The following is a 24370-nucleotide window of genomic DNA, read 5'->3' on the forward strand; positions in this document are numbered from 1 at the left end:
AAAAGAAAAGAAAGAAATTGAATCAATAAGGTTCCAAAACAGAAAGCACCAGGCCCAGGTTTTACCAGGTTCACTGGTAAAATTTCCCAAACATATGGGAAAGAAATGATACCAATTCTCTACAATCTCTTTCAGAAGATGGAGTAGTGGCAATACTTCCTGACTCCTTCTATGAAGCCAGCATAACCCCAATCCCAAAACCAGACAAAGACATTACAAGACAACTACAGACCATTATTCCTCAAGAACATAAATGCAAAAATCCTCAACAAAATAAGAGCAAATCAAATAAAACATATAAAAAGAATTATACACCATGACGATGCGGGATTCACCCCAGGTATATGAGGCTCGTTCATTCAAAAATCAATTAACATAATCCATCACATCAATGAACCAGAAAAGAAAAAAAAAAGTCACATGATATCAACAGATTCAGAAAAAGCATTTGACAATATGCAACACCTATCCATGATAAAAACTCTCAGTAAGTTAGCCATAGAAGGGAACTTCCTCAACTTAATCAAGAATATCTACAAAGGGAACTAGCACAGCCAAAAAAAAGAATATCTACAAAAAACCTAAAACAAACATCATACTTAATGGTAAGAAACTAGAAACTTTCCCACTAAGATCAGAAACAAGGCAAGGATGTCGCCTCTCATCACTCCTTTTCAGCATCATACTGGAAGTCCTAGTGAATGCAATAGGACAAGAAAAGGAAATAAAGGAATACAGATTTGAGAGAAAGAAAGCTGTCTTGTCCATGAATGACATGATCGTCTAGATAGAAAATCCAAAAGAATCTCCAAAAATCTTCTGGAACTAATAAGTGATTATAGCAAGGTTGCAGAATACAAGGATAAAGTACCAAAGTCAATTGCTTCCCTATATATCAACAGAGAACAAGTGGAATTTGAATTTAGAAAAACAATACCATTTACATTATCACCCCCAAATAGTGAAATACTGAGGTATGAATCTAATATGTGCAAGATCAATATAGGGAAAATGACAATACTCTGATGAAAAAAATTGAAGAACTAAATAAATGGAGAGATAGTCAGTGTTCATGAATAGGAAGACTCAATACAGTTAAGATGTCAGTTCTTCCCAACTTGATCTATAGATTCAATGCAACCAAAAGCAAAATCCCAGCAAGTCATTTTATGGATACTGATGAACTGATTCTCAAGTCTACATAGAGAAGAAAAAGATCCAAAATAGCCAACACAATATTGAAGGAGAACAAAGTTGGAGGGCTAACACTACCCAAGTTCAAGACTTACTTAAAAAGCTACAGTAATCAAATTAGTATAGTAATGATGAAAGAACAAATAGGTCAATGCAACAGACTAGACAGTCCACAAATAGACTCACATAAATAGAGTCAACTGATCTTTGACAAAGGAGCAATAACAGTACAATGGAGCAAAGAGAGTCTTCTCAACAAACGGTGCTGGAACAGCAGGACATCCACATGCAAAGAAATGAATCTAGGGCTTCCCTGGTGGCGCAGTGGTTGAGAATCCGCCTACTGATGCAGGGGACGCGGGTTCGTGCTCTGGTCCGGGAAGATCCCACATGCCGCGGAGCGGCTGGGCCCATGAGCCATGGCCGCTGAGCCTGCGCGTCCGGAGCCTGTGCTCCGCAGCGGGAGAGGCCACAACAGTGAGAGGCCCGCTTACCACAAAAAAAAAAAAAAAAGAAAGAAATGAATCTAGACGCAGACCTTCCAACTTTCACATAAATTAATACAAAATGGATCATAAACCAAAATGTAAAACACAGAACTATAAGGATCCTAAAAGATAACCTAAGAGAAAACCTACATGACCTTAAATATGGCAATGACTTTTTAGATATGAAATCAAAGGCATGACCCATGAAGGAAATCACGGATAGGCTGAACTTCATTAAAATAATAAACTGCTTTGTGAAAGACAACGACAAGAGAATGAGAAGACAGACCACAGACTAGGAGAAAATATTTGCAAAAGACATGTTATCCAAAATATACAAGGAACTGGGACTTCCCTGGTGGTCGTTAAGAATCCACTTTCCAATGCAGGGGATGCAGGTTCGATCCCTGGTCAGGGAACTAACATCCCACATGCCATGGGGCGACTAAGCCTGCACACCGCAACTACTGAGCCCATGCACTCTGCAGCCCGTGCGCCACAAGTAGAGAGAAGCCCGCGCGCCGCAACGACGATCCCATGTGCCACAACTAAGACCCAAGGCAGCACCCCCCCCGCAAAAAAACCACCAAAATATATAAGGAACTCTTAAGAAAACAGTAAAACAATCTGATTAGAAAATGGGCCAAAGACCTTAAAAGACACCAAAGATGACATACAGATGGCAAATAAGCATATGAAAAGATGCACCACATCGTGTCATCAGGGAAAGGCAAATTTAAACAAGATACTACTACTACACACCTATCAGAAAGGCCAAAATCCAGAAAACTGACAACACCAAGTGCTGACAAGGATTCAGAGCAACAAGAACTCTCATTTCTGCAAAATGGTACAGCCACTTTGGAAGAGTTTGGCAGTTTCTTATAAATCTAACACTACTGTTACCATACGATCTAGCGACCATGCTCTTTGGTATATACCCAAATGAACTGAAGACTTGGACATGGATGTTTGTGGCAGCTTTATTCATAATTGCCAAAACTGGGAAGCACCCAAGATGTCCTTCAGGAGGTGAATGAATAAATGAACTGGTACAACCAACCAAGGAAATATTATTCAGCACTGAAAAAAAAATGTGCTATCAAGCCATGAATAGACATGAAGGAACCTTATATAAATATTACTAAGTGAAAGAAGCCAATCTGAGAAGGCTACATACTGTATAATTCCAACTATATGAAATTCTGGACAAGGCAAAGCAGTGAGATAATAAAAAGGTAAAAGGTTGCCACATGTGAAGGGGAAAGGGAATTAACAGGTGGAGAATAGAGGATTTCTAGGGCAATGAAAATACTCTGTATGATACTACGAGGGTGGATACATGTCATTACATATTTGTCCAAACCCACAGAATGTATATCACCAACAATGAACCCTTATGTAATCTATGAACTTTGGGTGATTATGATGCTTGGGTGATTATGATGCATCAATATAGGTTCATCAATTGACACAAATGTACCACTCTGGTGGGGAATGTTGCTAATGGGAATGGCTATGCATGTGTGGAGGCAGGGGCTGTATGGGAAATCTCTGTACTTTCCTCTCAATTTTGCTGCAAACCTAAAATTGCTCTAAAAAACATAAAGACTTTGATAAAAATAAATAAATAACACAAGTTCAAATTTTAAAAGCACAAGAGTATATCATGCTATTTTAACATGTAATAACCTTCAGCTTATTTCTTACTCAGGCAATTTATGGATTAGGATGTCCAGAGGGCACAAAATTCTTATGTACTACATATAAACAACTTTACTTTAAATCTCTTCTGTGGCTCACTGGATAAGTTCTGTTTCAGTTATGATTTGGGGGTCATTCTTTTCCCTTCTCCAATCAGTCAAGAGTTGTCTATACATACTGTACATCAACTATATTTCAATATTTTTTAAAATTCATGTACGTATATTAACAAGGAACAGCCACACACGATTAACAAAAGTCTAAACCTAAAATCTAAATCTAAGGTCCCCATTCTGATAAGTCATCTAATTTGCCTACAATTCTGGATTGTGAACCCAATCAATATTCATTACAGAAAAATGAACTGTCTCTTCACAGAATGTAAAAGCAACTGTGGTATATTTTATAGCAGCTTGCATTTATCAATGTCTAAAGTCAGCAGTCCACACAATCAGTATTTTAAGTTCAAACCTTCCTTTTATCTCTAAGAACAGAAAATCTGTTACCTACCTTTCAGAAACCTCTTGCTTCAACTGAGGAACTTCACCAAGTGCTGAATCAATATCCATGAAACCTAGAAAGTCTCGTTTTACATTAAGGGAAGGCTTCTCCAAACCCTTGCATGATGCTTCATGACCCCTCAATAAAGGATCCGAATCAGTTAGCTGTATCTCTGACCCCTCACCTTCTGTAAGACGGACCCGTTGACCAGGAGAACTGGGAACACTATTCCCTTCCTGGTCAGAGCTGTTCTTTTGCTTTCCATCTCTCTGGGGCTTACTATTCAGCCCATCATCCCGGAAGCCTTTAGCAAATGGATTGTAATCTATTTTCAACTGGGTAATCTGAATGTTTTGATAAGCTGTTACTGCAAAGAATTCAGTCTGTGGGAAGGTAAAAGTGTGGACACCAGGGCCATTTAACTGTATCACTTCGGTAGCCTTCTCTGCAGGCACCAAATGAAGCCTCGGCAGGTAGCGATGCATAGAGTGCAAGATAATATGCCCTTCTTGGTCCAGTGTATTGTTGGTAAGTTTGAGTTTATAGAAAGATACTGGTTGATGCATCCAATAATGACCTGTGGAAGGAGATTCTGGATGAATAAAAACCCTCCCCAAAACATGGGGCTCAGCCTTCCCACTGGGCTCCCACCAGCGACCATTCCATTTATAACGATGGTTATCCACAGGAGATATATCCATGACGAGGATATATTTCATATTTGAATCTAAACCTGTTATCCAATAACGACAGTAAGGAAACATGCGTCTTCCTTGCTTGGTCAGGATCATCTCTGTGCTTCGATGATAGAATTCATTCCACATACTATTGTTATCCAAGGTGACAGTGATTCCTCCTACAGTACAATCAGCTGGAAGGCAAATCTTTCCCTTAGATTTTCCTGGTGATGAAACACTGCTAGCCAAAGCGCAGGCATCCCGATTAGTAACCAAAATTCCTTGATCAGTTTTGCCATTTCCTGGCTGTTTTAGGATGACAAAGAAGGTAGGTGCTGCTCCTGCCACTGTCCCACCATCTTGATTAGCCAATATAATCTGCTGTTTCTCCTCCATGATTCCAGTGGGAAAATCAGTAGTAAGATAACTATAGTTACCACATAATCACAATGGCCTTCCCAGCCTAAAAAACAAGCAAAAAAACACTTTAACCAAGTGAACATTTATTTTGTTAACAAAAATACAAGAATGATTATGTTACCCCCCAAATATATTCCTAAATTCTTCTAAGACTTTGCTTCTACCTTTCTCTCAATCACTGTGAAGATACTGATTCTGGAATATTTGATTATCTTTATAAAGTTCATTTTAATCTAATTAGTTAAATTACTCATATCCCAATCTCCAATAATTCACTATACATACTACAATCTCACATAAAAACAAAAAGCGTACATTCATTTTAGAAAAACTACGTGAAAGTATAAAAGTATACAGACTTGGAACTTCCCTGGTGGCACAGTGGTTAAGAATCTGCCTGCCAATGCAAGAGAAGATCCCTGGTCAGGGAAGATCCCACTTGCCACAGAGCAACTAAGCCCATGTGCCACAACTACTGAGCCCAAGCGCCACAACTACTGAGCCCAAGCGCCGCAACTACTGAGCCCAAGCACCACAACTACTGAAGCCTGTGTGCTCTAAGGGCCCGCATGCTGTAACTACAGGGCCTGCATGCCGCAACTACTGAAGCTCGCGCACCTAGAGCCCGTGCTCTGCAACGAGAGAAGGCACCGCAATGAGAAGCCCGTGCGCCGAAACGAAGAGTAGCCCCTGCTCGCCACAACTAGAGAAAGCCTCCGTGCAGCAACAAAGACCCAACGCAGCCAAAATAATTAATTAATTTTAAAATAAAATAAATGCCTTAGTTTTTAGAAAAGAAAAGTATACAGACTTAAAGAGATTAAATTGGAAAGTTATTTTCATTTTAAAAGGATCCTGATACTTAATGAATTAATTTGCCAGAGGATTCCATTACACAGCAAGTTCTCCTGAGATGAATAAAAATTAACAAATTTACATGTTATCTTTGTATAGGATCAACTCTTATTATGGTACTGGCATGAGGTCATACATAAGTAAAATGCTATTTAACTTGTTAGTACATACATTTAAAGAAACCATGACAAATCACTGGAACTTACTAGGAAAGAAAGTTGGCTCCACACCTCAGACCTTACACTGAAAAAAATTCCAGACAGACCAAACATTTAAATCCCACCCCACCCCGTCTCAGTGTAATTTTTTTTTAATTCTTACAGAAATCTTTGAGAAAACCTTTTTGATAATAAGTAGGACACAAAACCTAGAAGTCAATAAGATGACAGAATTTTTGATAAATTCAAAATCATGTAAATTTGTTTTTAACATACAAAAACCATCCATGCAAAATAAAAAACAAATGCCTAACTGGAAAACCATATTTGCAACTTATAAAGAACTAATTTCCCTAATATCAAAAGGGATCTTTTTATACACATCAACAAGACAAAAAATCTAACAGAAAAATGGGCAAAGAATAGGAAAAGCAAATGGTTATGAAAACGTACATAGTCTTGGAATAGAGGAAATTAAAGTCGTCCTAAGATACTGTTTTTTACCCTATCAGAACGGCAAAAATTAAAGTTTGGCAGAGGTGTTGTAAAGGGTGTACGTCAACCAGCATTCTCATCTAACCAGCTGCTGAGAGTGTAAGATGACAGAATCTAAGAGGATAACATGAAAATATCAAAAGTACAAATGCATACATCCCATGAAACAGTAGTTCTTCTAGGACTTTATCTTATATACATGTGTGCAAATACACGCATACACACCAGTGATAAATGGTGGTACAACAACAGAGTGGAATATTCTGCAGCTAGAAAAGAATTATAAACTTTATGGACTCATACAAAATTATCTACAAGATATATTAAGAGCATAAAGTTCAAAAGAATTATAGATTATGCTACATACTTCTATAAAGTTTAAACAAAAAAAAAAGCCAAAGAAAAAAACCAGTATGTATGTATTTGCTTGACATAGACTATCTGTAAAGACAAAAAAGGAACTGGTAGTATTGGCTTTATCAAGGGAAAACAGGGTGGCTGGAAGAATACATATTTTGACACTTTCTAAATTTTGTATCTTGTAAACATACAACCAATTTCAAAAAAAAACAACTAAATTAGTTAATTCATGAAAGTTACAAGAAAAACACCATATATATTGTATGATTCCATTTACATGAAATGTCCAGAATAGGCAAATCTACAGAAAGTAGATCCATAGTTGACAGTGAAAAGGGAGAGGAATAACTGGGTCAATTGCTAATTGGTATGGGGTTTCTTTTGGGGGTGATCAAAATGTTCAGGAACTAAAAACCACTTAAATGTATCCTTTAAAATGGTGAATTTTATGTTATGTGAATTATATCTCAATAAAATGTTTTAAAGAAATCTCAGATTGTTACGTTCAACTAAAGTGATGTGCTAAAATAAATTACCTAAATATTCTACAAGATATAAAGCTATCACCAATTAGCTTTTATACAAAAAAGGAAAATGTTACATCACTACTTCTGTTTAAAGTGGGTCAGTAATTTTGACTAATCAAATTGAGCCACTTATTGGTGCTCCTCATTATAATTAAAAGTCTAATTTTACTTTTCATCAGAACTACTAATAAGCAGCAAAAGCATCTGATCTGAACTTCAAATCTTCTTACAGGGCTGGCCACATGACCGCCCCCCCCAAAAAGTGGGGGGGGGTTCCAAAACTTAAAATATTCATTAGCCTGAGGATAGTATTTTAAAAATCAAGGTTTCAAAAAAGGTTGGCTATTGTTTTGTATTATGGCTAAATGTGAAAACAGAAACGCACTTTCTGACACCACTGTACTTATACGCAGGAAAGGTGAAAAAAGAACCTCTCCTCCGATTTGGAATTTAAGAGATAGATAAAATTTAGAGTGATTCTTTTCAAAAGCTTCCTCAGGGGCTTCCCTGGTGGCGCAGTGGTTGAGTCCGCCTGCCGATGCGGGGGACACGGGTTCATGCTCCGGTCCGGGAAGATCCCACATGCCGCGGAGCGGCTGGGCCCGTTAGCCATGGCTGCTGAGCCTGCTCGTCCGGAGCCTGTGTCCCGCAACTGGAGAGGCCACAACAGTGAGAGGCCCGCATACCGCAAAACAAAACAAAAAAAGCTTCCTCAGGCTTAAGGCAATTAAGTTTATTGGTTTCCTAAAACTACACCTATCAGAGACCGATAAAACAATTTAAACAGACTGAGAAGTCACAAATAAAGTGACTTTATAAAAATAGTAAAGTTCAGAAAATTCACAAAAACCAATTCCTCTAAAATGGTATATATATCAAATAACACAAACTCCTAATCCTGTATTTAGTCCATAAAGCTCAAAATTTTGTTACAAATCAAGTATTTTTGTAAGCAATTATGCAAAAACACTCTCATGAAGTGCATTTAAATATGGCATGCAGCGAAGAAGTATCTGAAAAAATTTTTTAGCTATCCCAAACCTATGAAGACATTATAGGGTTCAGAATATCTTAAACATTATCTTCTATAATATTAAATTCTTGATTTTCAGGTCATTTTTACAGGTAAAACTGGGGCAAAGAAGTTTTAACCAATCACTATCTTTTAAATATTAATCTATGAAATATCAAAGATTCTACTGACAGAAATCCAGTTTAGTGTTAGAGACTGTACTGAAGTAAACTTCATACTTAGTTATATATACACATTTCAAAATTTTCCTTTCATCTAAACAGAAAAATTAAGTGCAGAAGAGTCAGACTGCCCTATCTGCACTCTGTACACAGGTAACTAATAAATGTAAAAATGTGTATTAAGAGGAAAAAAAAGTTAGAACTTTCAGACTTTTGATTTGTATAAGGTCTTTTTTTAATCCTCCAGTCAAGTTATTCCAAGAGTTGATCAAAATGTATAAAACCAAAAACCTAATTTACAAACAAAACAATCTGTATCTTGAGCCATACATTGCTACTGGTTTACAAACAAGTAATAAAATTTTATTCCACAACAATCTTTAAGCACAGATTTCACTTCACTATAAGCAATATGCCTATGCTTTTGGAATACTACATATATCGAATTTTCTAAAGAAAGGATAGTCAACTCAGCAAATTCAGCTGTTTCAGACACACAAATACCACTCTAAAGTCTAAGATAACTTTAACCAATTGCAAAAATCAAATTACTTTAGGAAGAGCTAGGATACTCATGAAGCAGTAAATCTCCTTCCAGCAAGATTCTAAAAATACTCTGTGTTTGGCTCTCTGAAAGCATTAAGGAAGACCACAGTTTTGGTACATAGATATAATTTAACATTCAAAAAAAAAAAATCTCAGTTTAGCTTTTCAAGATCAAGCAGTTATCTACATAAAATAACTATAAAAATGACCCGAAGAGGTAAGTTAGTTGTGGATGGGAAATACTCTAACATTCTGAAAATGTCAACGTTTTGAAGGTACAGGGCACTCAACACACCAACACACAAATGCCATTTCACAGAGAATGTTTTCAGGTAACATGGCAAGTTCCATAAGTAAATTGCTACAATTTCGGAGTCCCTATTCTGAGTATCTTTTCACCAGTGACCTCCCTGGGAAATGTTTAACTACTAAAGCCATAACCCTCATACAACTTACCAAATACACTAGCTGGTTTACTAGGTAGTTACCTAATTCAATGATTCAGGTACTAGCCCCGGCCCCAAAGTACACGAATTTAAAATTCCAAATCAATACCATTACTTTAAAAACACAAAATATTCAAACGATGGCGAACCTAAACCGAATGTTTCCAAAGTTGCTAAAAATAACCATAACTCTTCATACAACAAATGCATTACTGTATGGTAAGCACATAGATGTTAGTTTGTTCCTTAACATAATCATTCACTATAAGAGTGTGGTTACGTTTCTGAAACTCAAATTTGTAAGAGAATAGATTCACTCGAATTTCAGTATTCACCGATATACAATGAGACCAGAAATTTGAAAAATCTTTTTAAAACTATAATTTGCATACAAAAATAATCAGAAAATATGATAGCAAGTGATGCAAAGAGTAAAAGAGCCAACTATCCGTTCTTAATCGTCATTAACTTTAATAAGTAAATAAATGGTACTTGAGATCTATTAATAAGTGTTTACTTTGGACCAGACTATACCCTGGGCATTTTATCATCACCACAACCCTAAATTTGAAAGGTAAGTTTCAAAATATTATCCGAAATGCTTTAGGTTTTAAGGCATAAAGTTGCACTTACCTAAGATAGTAGGCCCCCCCTCCTCTTCTCTCCTCAAATACCATTTGTTAATGCTGGCTTCGTCAGCATTTTCTGTTCCTAGGAATGATCCCTTAACTACAACTCGGTGTTAGAAACCTCTCAGGTCCCTGATATTTGCATAAGTAGAATTTGAAGAACTAACATTTATGGCAGAAACGGACAGCAATCAAATGGCCACCTTGCCCTGGATTAAGTATGGCAAGGTACCTGGGGCACTAAGTTTTCTCAAATCCTAAGCATGTGTTTTCTGGAAAGTGCACCCAACCCACTCAACTCACACAACAGCTGGAAACATAGCCCTACAGCAGCAAGAAGCACTAGCGCCCACTCCATACCCTTGGAAGTGAAAAGGCCGCCTGCCAGTCTCGGAGGACTGCAGTCGCCGTCGACTATCGGGGCCCACATCACCGCTTTCCAACTGCAAAGGCCAGCTAGCCAAGAACCACGTGAAAAAATGCCGCAAGGAAAGCTCTTCCGGGGAAGGGGAGTCCGACTGATCACGTGCCGCCGGCCGGAATCCACGGATCGCTCGGCGGGATCCAGTCACATTCTGTTACCGTGGAGACTACAGAACCAGCCGCCCGGCCCTCCCAGGCCAGCCCCCTTCCCAGCAGCCGTCACGTCACCTCCAGGCACTTTCCCTGCAGCCTAGCCGCGGCGTCGTGCCCAAAAAGAGGCAGAGCAAGCAGTATTTGCCAGGGACTCTGCCGCAGAAGCCCGGAGAGCTTCACAACACACACTGGCAGCGCGCGGGTGGGCTCGAGAGTTCTCTTGATCCACGTGTCTGCCCCGGCGACGCGAACCCTGGGAGAGTGGTCTCCCCTCAGAAGGAAGAGTACTTTCGTTACTCACGTTGTTCTGCCATTGGTAACCCTTCCTTTCAGACCTCCTACACTCTCCCTGCTTCCAACCTCGCCAGAGGAGGCATCTCCAGATTTCCGAAGGCAAAGCAAAAATCTTCACATCATGACTCTACCACTTCCTACTCTCAACCCAGTGTGAAATAATCCCTAACTTCTCCATACTCTTCGCACGCAGATTCGTCAACTTTGGTTACTGGCGCTCGGAGCGGTTTATTTCTGTCCCAGACCCACCTACCGCTAAGGGCAGAGACCTACTTGGCAAATTAATAGAAGCGGGAAGGCACACAGAGAACTAGCCAAAGGCTGCCCCACAGAAGGAAAAAGAAAATAACACCTGCTCTTCCCACCTGTTTTCCCCGCCCTCATTTCTGCACTTACGAACCACCGGTCCTTTGTTTACCAAGTTCCCACTCCTATATAGCTCACTTCCTCGCCCTCCTTTATTAAACTCGCGGTCTTGCTTCAAACAACCTGCCAGGAAATTACATGCTGGGCGAGAGCTTTATACAGGTGTCAAAACGCTGCACATAGCTCCTTAGAAAAGCGAGGTCAGCACAGTTTTGGAACCCCCGAGACCTGAGCTCTAAAAGGCAAAGCGCACAAGCACGGCTCTCGACCTAAAGCTCCACGCCTGGCTGAAAGGCGTCACGCGTATCGTACCATGCGGTGCGGCACCCCACGCACGCGAGGGCAGGCCCGCGCCATGGGCGCTTCTCACCCCGCCCGCCTCGTGGCCTCTTGCTGGCGTCGATGTTCCCAGTTAGTTCGCGGCGCGACGCGGAAGTGAGGCCGGGGACGCGCGCGAGGTGACATGCGCAGCCTCGCTCAGAAGACCACAGGCGCGCGCCAAAGGCGGCTCCGCGCAAGGCCTGGCCTGGCCGGAGCGTGCGAAGATCGCTCAGCGGAACGCTTCTGACACCACAAAAAATACACAAGAGCTTCAAACTCTCGTAAAACTCCAATCGGGCCAGTACTAAAGAGACGTCCTCCACCCAGGCCCGAGAGTTACCGTGCGGGGCGTGGCCGGCCTCAACCGGAGTCCTTCACATCCCGCTGGGGGCGGGTTATTCTGTTCGGTTCGCACACCGTGTGTCCGCTCCAGCTGAAGAGCCTGCGCGCGCATCAAACGTCCACGTCATCGCGCACGCGCTCCTACCCTCTCGGAGGCCGTTGCGCAAGCGCAAAAGGAGGCGCGAGCAGTACCTCCCTCGCCCCTCCCCCACCACCAGGAGGCCAAACGGCCCCGGAGCTGCGACAAGACCCTTGGGACCCGCCCCTGGAGCTGAAGCCGCTGCCTTTCCGGGTACCAGCAACCGAGAAAAGCCTACTGAAGCTTCCAGAATCAAGAGTGACGAGGCTGGAGGGAGGTACCCCAATTCCCTCAGCCTTGCACACGAAGCCTTCGTGAAAACTGTGAAACCTTTGCCCGCGGGCTTTCTCAACTGAGCCTGCCACCTTTTCCCTTGGGCTCCTCGCCGGCCCCGCCCCTGCTGAGCCCAGCCCCACCCACGTGGGATTCCGCAGCCCGCAAGGCTTCATTGGCCCGTCAAATGAATCCACGATCTTCCTCCCCAATGTGCTGTGGGGCTTAGAGAGCGCCAGAACGTCGGGAAACCTTGAGGAAAAGACCCTGAGAGAAGGGTGATGGAGTTTACAACATCCAGAACCGAAGAACACTAGTAAAGTAGGGAGGAGTCCGAAAACCTCAATGCCGAGTGGGAAGGGAAGAAGAGTTGCTACTAGCTTGCCTGATACAAAGATGAAAGATGTCCTGATAAAACAGTAAAACGTGGAAATGAGAATTTTGCACCATAGAGTGTTATCCGAGCGTTAATGCCCTGATTCTGCGTTTTCAATTTTTGTTTGTTCAAGATATTTAAGCTATGAGGTGCAAACAAAAAGTTATCTATGATGTGTCAGGCGGTTGTCAAACATCAAAAATTATCTTTCTTCTTACCCACCCCTTACCAGCCATTCTTTCGTCTCTTGTGAACACGCCAGTAAAAAGGGAGAGTTGTTTAAAGTTGTAGAAAAGAGGCAAAACAGAAATTGGTAGTAAAAGAGCAGAAATTGTGGTCCATGTTTCCAAACTTTCCTTTCACTCTCTTAGAAGAATTGGCAAGTACTGAGAACCTACTACCTGCTAGGTGACTTGACATAAAACACTGTGAAGGACAATGTTCATTGCAGCTCTATTTACAATAGCCAGGACATGGAAGCAACCAAAGTGTCCATCGAGAGATGAATGGATAAAGAAGATGTAGCACATATATACAATGGAATATTACTCAGCCATAAAACGAAACGGAGTTATTTGTAGTGAGGTGGATGGACCTAGAGAGACTGTCATACAGAGTGAAGTCAGAAAGAGAAAAACAAATACCGTATGCTAGCACATATATATGGAATTTTTTTTAAAAAAAGGTAGAGGAAGACGCAAGAGGGAGGAGATATGGGGATATATGTATATGTATAGCTGATTCACTTTGTTATACAGCAGAAACTAACACACCATTGTAAAGCAATTATACTCCAATAAAGTTGTTAAAACAACACTGCGAAGGAGAATGAGGAGGTTACAAGAAAGCCAAAAAGAAGAGGCTTATCCAACAAGACTTATCTGAACTGGACTCCAGGCATATTAGGAAAGGTCTTCTTTCTCTGCCTTCTGCTCTTCCTGAGAGGATATGCCACACCATGGGGAGAAACTGTGCTGGAATTAATATGGAATGGAAAATATGCAGGCTAAAGTTGACAGACTTCTGAACTTGCTGTGAAGCCCCCATTCAGGCACTGTCAACCACAGCATTACCAGTGCAACAAATGAATAATATCCAAGATACTAGGCAAAAGTGAAAAGTAACAGTTTCTTTCACACCTTCTTCTTCTTCCCTGATCCCAAGCACCTCTTTCCTGGAAGCTGCCTTTTCAGAATCTCCTGCCTCATCCAATAATGCCTTCCTGTCAAAGGTCTAAGGTTTCTTCATATAAAATTTCCATTTTCTGAAGCAGAAATAAAATTTGTGTTGACTTGTTATTAATGCATCTGATCCTAAGGCGTAAATGAATGATGACTGGTTAACAATCATGGCTAGTCAGAGTTGCATCCCAAGAAGAACACGTTAACACAAATGATATCCCTAATTGGAGAACTGGGGGTGAAGGAGAATGGAGCTTTTCTTTTGCTACTCTCTCCCTACACCAGGCAAACATATTATGAAATGCCAGACACTTAAAAAAATTTTTTTTTTCAAGATTTAGCACTGGATCTCCTGGTGGGAGAGGTAAACTACCTGTATTTTTTCGTAAGTGGGATCTAGCTTACCTATACAGATCTAGAGATGTACTATCTAGAACCTAAGAACTTATAAATGTTGTTTTTATATATATAATCTAAAAATAATAATATTGCCACACCATTTCAGCGGCCTATTTTTGATTTAACATCATGCTAGTACCAAAGTAACCACTTTTTTAGTTTGCTTTTTCAAGCAACCTCTGTGTTTGCATTCAGGGTTTAATGCAGTGTTTCTCAGACTGGGATCCTTGGGTGTACTCTTTGGATATATAAGAACTTCTTCCTTTATATTTTTTTTAAGACTTTTTGATGTGGACCATTTCCAAAGTCTTTTATTGAATTTGTTACTATATTGCTTCTGTTTTATGTTTTGATTTTTTGGCCGCAAGGCATGTGGGATCTTAGCTCCCTGACCAGGGATCAAACCTGCACCCCCTGCATTGGAAGGTGAAGTCTTAACCACGGGACCACCAGGGAAGTCCCTAGAACTTCTTCCTTTAAAAGGCATCCGTATATAACCCAAGTTTTTAAAATTCCAAACTAACTACAATTGACACTCATGAGTTTCACAGGTAAACCTCAGCAGTCTAGATGAAGAGCCCTAGGTGACTGCGTCACCACCCAATCCTGGAATGTTCTAGGAGTTTCCATGCGACTTCGGGTGCCTGTGGTTGAATCGTGTGGGCCAAGGTTCAGGTGCCAGGAGATCCTGTTCCTTTCAATTGGAATTCTCTCATTTCAGTTCAAAAGCTCACCTTGTTCATCCAGCCTGATACAAAAATCTTTCCCTGGGACTTTCCCTAGTGGTCCAGTGGGTAAGACTCCGTGCTCCCTATGCAGGGGGCCCGGGTTCAATCCCGGGTGGGGGAACTAGATCCCGCATGAATGCCACAACTTAGGAGTCCGCATGCCGCAACTAAAAGTTCCCACGTGCCGCAACTAAGACCAGGCGCAGCCAAAATAAATTTTAAAAAAATTTCTTTTAATCTTTCCCAGGACTTCCCTGGTGGCACAGTGGTTAAGAATCCGCCTGCCAATGCAGGGGACATGGGTTCGAGCCCTGGTCCAGGAAGATCCCACATGTCACGGAGCAACTAAGCCCATGCACCACAACTACTGAGCCTGCGCTCTAGAGCCTGCGAGCCACAACTACTGAGCCCATGTGCCACAACTACTGAAGCCCGCGTGCCTAAAGCCTGTGCTCCACAACAAGAGAGGCCACTGCAATGAGAAGCCCGTGCACCACAGCAAAGAGTAGGTCCCGCTCGTCGTAACTAGAGAAAGCCCATGCACAGCAACGAAGACCCAATGCAGCCAAAAATAAATAAATTAATTAATTTTAAAAAATCTTTCCCTTGGATTTCTTTGGTTGGATTTCTTTATTACTGCAACTAAAACCAACTCATGCAGAGGGACAAGGTACAAGGCTCTGATATCTGAAACCTGGACTAAGGTATTAAAAGTGGCAAGACTCCTGCCCTGAAGGAGCTATTAATCTATCCAATGAATAGCTTTAAAAGTTTCTTAATCAGTATAGTAATGTGATTAAAAGCATGTTTTAGAAAATATTTGTTAACAAAAGGATGGAAAAGAGAATAGAAATGTGATGGAACGTTATCAATGTTCATGAAGAAACACCATTCCCTCTTGCTGCCCCATATCTTAAACCTGCACAATCATATTCTTTTCCCTTTGACTAAGATCTTCCCAGATGCCTCAAACCTAACTTATTTACTCTTCATGCCTAAGCTTAAATGTCACTTCTTCAAGAAACTTTCCTTAAGCCCCAATGACAGATGTCTCCCTGTTATATGCTCTCATAGTACCCTGTATTTCTTATAGCACCTACCACAACTGTAATTATTTTTAAAACTATGCATTAATGAATGTCTTGCCCACTAGACTGTTTGCTCTGCTCTATTCTAGTGCCTAGCACAATGCGTGGAACAGAGCAGACACACAGTATCTGTTGAATTAATGAATATGAAACCATAGATCCCAGTTTTCCAGGCAAGTCCGAATATCAAATATTGACTTAATGTACAACAATTTGGGATTTGGAAAACAGGGTCATAATACATTTAACCATACTCACATTAATATTAGCAAACAAGCATCCTGCTGTGGCCAACATTTTCCAAAGGTGTACAGTTGTAGTTAGAAAAAAATTGTACCATTGACTCTTACCTCAAATTATTTCTCCTTAGAGGAATGGATAAATATTATTGACAGGGCAGATGCTTCAAGAGATAAGGATATTTTTCTAGGAAACTCTAACTACTTATTGACTGCCTTTTGCATGAGTGACTTTTGACAATATTACCCAGGAAATCAACAAAGGCAAGCAGATTCTTTGCACTGGGAGAAATTCTATGATCCCATAATTTACCATCTGCTAACAAAAGCAACAAGTTGTAACAGAGATTGCCATCTGCATATACTTGATCTACAAAAAAAAAAAATAGTAAATATCTTCAAGATGAAAAGATACTTTAGTAACAGTGAATTTGTTTTAGTAAGATCTAAAGGGGAAAATGTCAGAAATCAGTTAAAATGAAGTTCAGAAAGCTAGTTTCAGAAGGATTACAAAACAAAAAAGAATAGATCTAAAAGAAAAGTAAACATATATTTTCAATGTAGTATTGAGCCCGTAAAAGAAACATCTTATCTAGGAAAGCATAAAAGGAAGAACAGGAAGAAGTTTATCTAACTAAGCCTAGAGCTGTGCAGGGATTTAAAATACACATGAAAACATATAAAAACAGAAACTAGAACTACTGGCCAAAGAAGAGGACTGGGAGACAGCAAGTAAACTGCAAGGCTGGAATCAGGCAAAAATCAAGAAGCCTACGGCAGAAAAATACACTGAAAAACTGTCTGCAAATGCGTATGAAAGAAGGCATGCTTACTTCACATGAAGGGCACCACTGCCTCATGGAAATGAGCTATGGTGATCAACGTAGTGGTTCCTAGACTACTGGGACATCATAAACCAGTAAAATTTCCCCCCAAAAGATTTAAATGACCATCACAAGGTGACCAAATTTTTAACTTACAAAGTATACCACCTACTATTACCAGTCTTTCTTAAAATAATGGGGTTTTTTAAAATTATTTTTTGGGGGGCTGCTCCACACGGCTTGCAGGATATCTTAGTTCCCCAACCAGGGATCGAACCCAGGTCCCCTACAGTGGAAGAACGGAGACCTAACCACTGCACCGCCAGGGAATTCCCAAAATAATGGGTATTTTAAGACCAAAAATCAAGGAGAACATATCTCATAATGAATAATAGTCATTTATTTTTAATACATTTAGATAGATGAAAAATGTACTCCACTGTCCTTATTTCATGATATATCACTGAAAATTTGCAGCAGGTGTTTAGAAATGACTGCTAGCCACATAGTAGTCTCCCTGGATAGCTAAGATTTGGTCTTCTGAGAAAAAATAACATACAAGAGGCCTGGGATGGGGTAATAAATCACTTTGCCAAGGAGTCAAGAGTCAGCCTCTCCTCATCAGTAACAGTAGAAGAGAAGAGGATGTTAGCCAGGAGATACCCAAATCCAAACTAAAGGACAGCCATATGATTAGCAAGCTACTCTGAGTGTGTGTGTTGGTGAGGGGCAAGGAGTGTCACTGAAAACAAGATGATAGCTTTAGCACTATGGCAAGATCCTAGACCCTCGATAGAACTATATGAGAACAATGTAGTAAAACCAAGAAACAAGGTCAGATTGGGTGAACCACCCATTCGATCAATGCATACTTAAGAAAAACTGTGGGACACATGGTGGCTCATAGTGGCAAAGGAAGAGGCAGGTCAAGCTGGGCTTCAGGCATATCAGACATAAAGGAAAAACTGGGGTGTAAAAAGACTTGTTTTATCTGAGAAGTAAACCTAAGAGGATTTTAAGTGTCTCAAAAATAAACACTGAAAAAGGATTTTATAACCTTTACCTTTACTAAAAATGTTAGCTATGATCTAACCAATGGAGGGCAGGGGATACCTGCTAAAGGAAAGGAAAAAGGTGTACTGAAATATAGAATATAAAGATTATTCAAGCAAGTTGAATATAGTGCATTATCCAAATTATCTATATATAGATTATAAATTGTACAGATTACACAGAGCTGATATTTTTCATCCCAGGATTAGTTACACCCAACATTCTCTAAATAAGGATACAATCAGTTAAGTAAATATGTGTTAAGCACCAACTATGTGTAAGGCACTAAACCACAGATAAAGGAATGAATAAAAATAAATCCCCTTGAGTTCTAGATGAAGAGACAGGATAATAACATTGCAAAACTATTGTTGGCAGTTTGGAAAAAGCCTTCTAGGAACATCATAGGAATGCTCACAGCCTAGGGAATCTAAAAGATTACAAAGAAGAGGGGACTACTGAGCTGGGTCCTGAAGGAGAAATAAAATTAATGAGAGAAAAGAAGGACACTGCAAGCAGTAGCTATATAATCAGTAAACAGAGAACTACAATAAATTATCCACAATTTGGAGATAGGGCTGCCTTTATAAAACACTGAAGTAAAGATCAATGCAATAGGTAAAATTAGTACCATGTAGAAGTAACCTACCCTACAAAATGGGATTGGACACTTGGGAGATATTTACCCAATCTATAACTCCATGATGCTCATAATATATATACATTCACTCTTTCAAACATTTAGATCCCTACTCTATACTGTCAAACATTTATCAGAGGTGTACAAAAGAAAAACTAGAGAAGCACAGCATAAAGAGAAACTGTGACTGAAGTATCAAGGAAGGCTTAATGTTAAATAAAGGATGTCTAGAAGTTGACAAAGCAAAGGTGGGAAAGGTTTTCTAATCAGAAAACAGCTGTGCAAAGGCACATGCTATAAAAGAACAGAGTATTCATTAATTTCTTCAAACATTTGTTGTGCATTTACCATATACAGATCATGGAACACAAAAATAAGATACGATTCCTGCTCTCAAGAGCTTGCAATCAATTATCAGACAACCGATTATCACATAACCAATAATCAATGATGACAGCAAAAAATAAAGAATGCTATTTTTATGGCTCTCTGTCCAGGGTGCAATGGAAGCACAAACAAAGGGCAGCTAAATCAGACTGAGGAAGTCAGAGAAGAACTCCCAGAGAAAGTGAAGAATGAGTAGAAATTAGCAAGGTATGAAAGGGCAGGGGCAGAGTGGGTGCAGAAGAATAGCATTTCAGACAGAAAGCAGCCTATGTGAAGACAGAGAAACAAGAGAGGGAACACATTCAGGGAGCACAAGTACTGTAATATGGCTACTATTAAAAATGTCCATGATCTGTGGAGAAGCATAACTATAGGACTAGAAAAGACAAAGGGAGCCATATTTTATAGTACTTAGCAAGCAAGAGGTGGAAATTCATCTTATAAGAAGAAGAGAAGCCATTCAAGGGATTATAAGAAGATACATGAGGGACTTCCCTGGCATTCCAGGGGTTAAGACACCGTGCTTCCAATGCAGGGGGCGCGGGGTCGATCCCTGGTCAGGGAACTAAAATCCCACATGCCGCTCAGCTCGGCCAAAAAAAAAAAAAAAAAAAAAAAAGAAGATATATAAAATACTCAAACTCACATGTTTTAAGAAAATTACTTCTGGCACTGGTTAAGACCATGTGGAAGATGCAAGACTAGAAGCCAATCAGACTTCTCTCCGTATCTACCTACATACTTGCTCACATCAGAAACCCAAGTAATTCTTGACAATTTCCGCTTCCTTACCCGCCCAAATGTCTAGCCAATCACCAAATTTTCCTGTTGTTTCAACATCCCTGACTTCCTGACCATGATATGATCTCAAAGCACCACCTATTTGTCCTTACTAGAAATTATCACAGTTCTAATATTTATACTTACTTGTGTAATTCTTTCATTGCCTTATTTCTCCCCCTTATCCTACCACCCCCACAAACTAGACTATAAATTAGGAATTGTTTCTTTTTTAACCTCTACATTGTACCCTCAGCTTCTATTATAGTACCTGGCACTTAGAAGCACTCAATTTAAAACACTTTAAACCCATACGTTTCATTCCATCTCCACTACTGCCACCCTAGTCCTAAATACCAAAGCTCTTACCTGAGCTACTACAATAGACTTTTTTTTTTACTTTTTTTCAAGACTCTATCTCTAGGCACTCATTCTAGCTCTTCTCTAGTCCATTTTCCACACAGCAGCAAGTGACACTTTCTAAACATAAATCAGTTCATGCCAGCTCTGCCATTTATAACCTTCCATTAGCTTCTCATTTCATTCAGAACAAAATCCAAACTCCTTAATATGGCCTACAGATCTCTGCATTCATGTCATTCTCCCCATAACATACCATACTCCAGACACAATGACCTTCTGTTTGTCAAATGCTCCAAACCCTTTCCTACCTCAGGGTCTTTGTACTACCTTTTCTTTTTGCCTGAAATGCTTCCAGTCCCCACAAATCTTCACTTAGTGAACATCTATTCCTCCTTCAAGTCTGTGTAACTGCCACTACCTCAATGCTATCCCTACTCCCTACTCTAAATTCTCTCAAAATACCCTGTTCCGTTACTTCATGACACTTATCAAAATGTATAATTACTTATTTGTGATCATCTAATGTCTACCTCTTCCACAAATAATAAAAGCTAACATTTACTGAGCATTTTACATATATTAACTCATTTAATCCAAATAACCAATGAAGCAGGAACTACTTATCAACCTCATTTCAAAGATGAAACTGAGGTATAGAGAGGTTAAAAAATTTGCTCTAGGTCATACTGTAAGGAGTCAAAATTTGAACCCAAAGTTCACACTTTTAATCACTATGCTACTAAGTAAGCTTTGAGAGAACAGAGTAACTATGTCTGTTTTGTGTATCACTGTATACTTAGGCCTGGTGCTAAATATAAAGCAGGCATTCACATATTTGCAGAATGAATGGATTAATAAATAATTAAGAGACAATGATTAGATTTAGAGGCATACGTGAGAGGGATAAGAATAAAGTGGGATAGAGGCAATGATGACAGCATCAATTTTGGACATGCTGAATTAATTAAACGCAGCTCAGGAACGTCTTAGGTCTCAAATTCTTAATTAGAAGACCACAGATCTCTAAGCAGTCCAAGAAGGGGCTTTAGGAGGCCCAGGAACACCCTAAAACAGTATGCAAAACTTAGTGTGCCTGTGTACTTTTCTGGGAAGAGAAAAATACCTTTAATCAGATTCTTAAAGACGTATGTAATCCCCCTAGTATTTAGGAACCATTGATCTAAGCGGAAGTGTCTAATAGGCATTTGGAGATAAATGTGTGAGCTTTAGCTAAATACAAAATTTGGGGAAGTAACTGAAGCCAGAGATTTGGGAAAGTTTACCCCAAATTGTATACAGAGTAAAAGACTTCAAAAGGTTATGGTCAGAATCCTGGGAAAACGGACATTTAGAGGACAAGTGGTAAAAAGAAATCTAGGAAGGAGAAGAGAAGACGTAGTCACAGAGGTAAGAGAAAAATAGGTGAGAGCAGCATCACAGAAGCTTAGGAAAGAGAATGTGTCAAAGAATAAGGAATCAGTCAGCAGGGTCTAATAACCAAGAAGTCAAGGACTGAAGGAACAGAAAAATGTGTTCCAGGAACTACATGTAGTTTCACGAGTTTGAAATACCAAGTGGAGAAGTGCAATAGGACATCCAGATGGCCAGGAAGTAAGGAGATATCAAGGTCTAGTGCTCAGGAGAGAGAATCATATTAAAGATATAGACAGGGAAATCATAAATGTATTTGAAAGAATTAAAATGAATGAAATTGTTCAGGGAGCACATGCAGAGGTGGGGCTCTAATCTAGAATCCATGAATGATCTTGGGGGAGGATGTCCTATGAAACTCCAAAAATTGTAAGCAGAAGTTTGCGTAATGTACATATGTGCAATTTTCTAGGGAGAGTTCGTAAGTTTTATTAGATTTTCAAAGGTGTCTATGGCCCCCAAAAAAGGTTAAGAACCATAGGAGCTGAATGAAAAAAGAAGAGGGTCTAGCTAGAAAGTAAATACAGAGAATATCAACATATAAAGGAAACCTGAAGCTTATCAAATGGAAGTAGCAAATCTAAAGAACTAATGTACACAGAAAGAATGACAGTCTGCACCAAACTCAGAAAATAAAAAATATAAAAATAAGTTTGGTATCATATATGCTACATAAGTATTTCTCACACTTTTCCAACCATGAGTCACAGTGAAAAATACATTGTTAATCAATGTATACACACAGGTTACTGAAGTAATTTTCCAGTAACCTGTAATGACAACAATATGATTCCTTAAAACATTCATCTCTAAAAACAGAAGGGAAGAGACTGGAGTTTATAAAAGGTAAGTTATTTAAGGTCTTGGACTTTTGTTTATGCTTTTTAGTTGTTTTACAATGACTCTGATATTTAGATATTTAGATATTTCTCTTTAACTTAATTTCTTTCAGTTATTATATATACAAAAAACTTTTTAAACTAATTTTTTCTTTCAAGAACCAACATTAAAAAGTCCCCGGCTTCCCTATTTCACTAGTTTTATTTACTCTTGATCTATAGACCATGTCTCACTACTAGAAAAGGGGGGGAAAGGGATGGTGTGGGTAGGCAGATAAGATTCAGCATACACAGACGAAACAGATAAGCCCTAAAGAGTAATGGTTCCTCTGAGAGTAGTATTTCTGAAGTGCAGGCCCTAAAAATGCACAATTTAAGGGATTAAAGCTTGAGAAAGAAGAATAACAGCAGATAGACCAAAACAGTTCCGTAAAGTGGTTAAGAAAAATTCTGAAGTCACAGTGAATGCCAACTCTACTGATCATGTGACTTGGGCAAATTACTTAATGTCTTTGTGCCTCAGTTTCCTCATCTTTAAGATGGAAATAATATAACAATTTCTACTTCAATGAGCTGTTAAGAGCATTAAATGAGATATAAATAAATGTAAAGCACAGAGAATGATACATGTGTCCCAGAAAACAGTGCATGTATAATCATTCATTAACTATTAGCCACTGTTTAATTCTTAACAAGTTACTTATAACTTTAAAAATAAAATATTAATGGGACTTCCCTGCTGCTCCAGTGGATAAGACTTCGTGCTCCCAATGCAGGGGGCCCATGTTCGATCCCTGGGCAGGGAACTAGATCCCACATGCTGCAACTAAGAGTTCGCATGCCACAACTAAAGATCCTGCATGCTGCAACTAAAGATCCCGCATGCCACAACTAAAGATCCTGCATGCTGCAACTAAAGATCCTGCATGCCACAACTAAAGATTCCGCAGGCCACAACTAAAGATCCCGCATGCCACAACTAAAGATCCTGCATGCCGCAACAAAGATCCCACATGTGGCAACAAAGACCCGACGCAGCCAAATAAACAAATTTAAAATTAAAATGTTTGTTATTTATTACAGTATTTTTAAAGCAACTACTTAAAATAAATAAAATTTTGAAAAAGTTCAGTCTCAAAAAGCATACTTTGTACTTTCTTAGAAAACTTAGAACAATGGATTTAAAAGAGTCTTTGGGCTGAACCCCAGGAGCTGTGCGAACAAAGAGGAGAGGGGGAGGTCTTTCCCAGCAGCCTCAGAAGCAGCGGATTAAAGCTCCACAATCAACTTGGAGTGCCCTGCATCTGTGGAAAACCTGAATAGACAGCGAAATATCCCAAGTTGAGGAGGTGGACTTTGGGAGCAAGATATACTATTATTTTCCCCTTTTTTCTTTTTGTGAGTGTGTATGTGTGTGCTGCTGTGTGAGATTTTGTCTGTATAGCTTTGTTTCCACCAGTTGTCCTAGGGCTAGTCCGACCCATTTTTTTGTTTTTTGTTTTTTTTGTTTTTTTTCTTTTTTTTAATAGAAATTTTTCTTCTTAATAATTATTTTTTATTTTAATAACTATATTTTATCCTACTTTATTTTGTCTTC

At 39.5% G+C, this 24370-nt stretch overlaps 1 protein-coding gene across 1 annotated transcript in view; it reads right to left on the reverse strand.

The window, feature by feature from the left end:
- The window catches only part of MGA (MAX dimerization protein MGA), a 173533-nt gene that overhangs the window by 90677 nt on the left and 58486 nt on the right, over positions 1 to 24370 (reverse strand). The window contains exon 2 of the mRNA XM_055088304.1: positions 3897 to 5027. Coding sequence (XP_054944279.1) covers positions 3897 to 4960 — 1064 coding nt within the window. The 5' untranslated portion in view covers positions 4961 to 5027. The remainder of the gene's footprint in view (positions 1 to 3896; positions 5028 to 24370) is intronic.

The sequence above is a fragment of the Physeter macrocephalus genome, chromosome 11 (assembly GCF_002837175.3).
Source record: "Physeter macrocephalus isolate SW-GA chromosome 11, ASM283717v5, whole genome shotgun sequence".
Classification (NCBI taxonomy): domain Eukaryota; kingdom Metazoa; phylum Chordata; class Mammalia; order Artiodactyla; family Physeteridae; genus Physeter; species Physeter macrocephalus.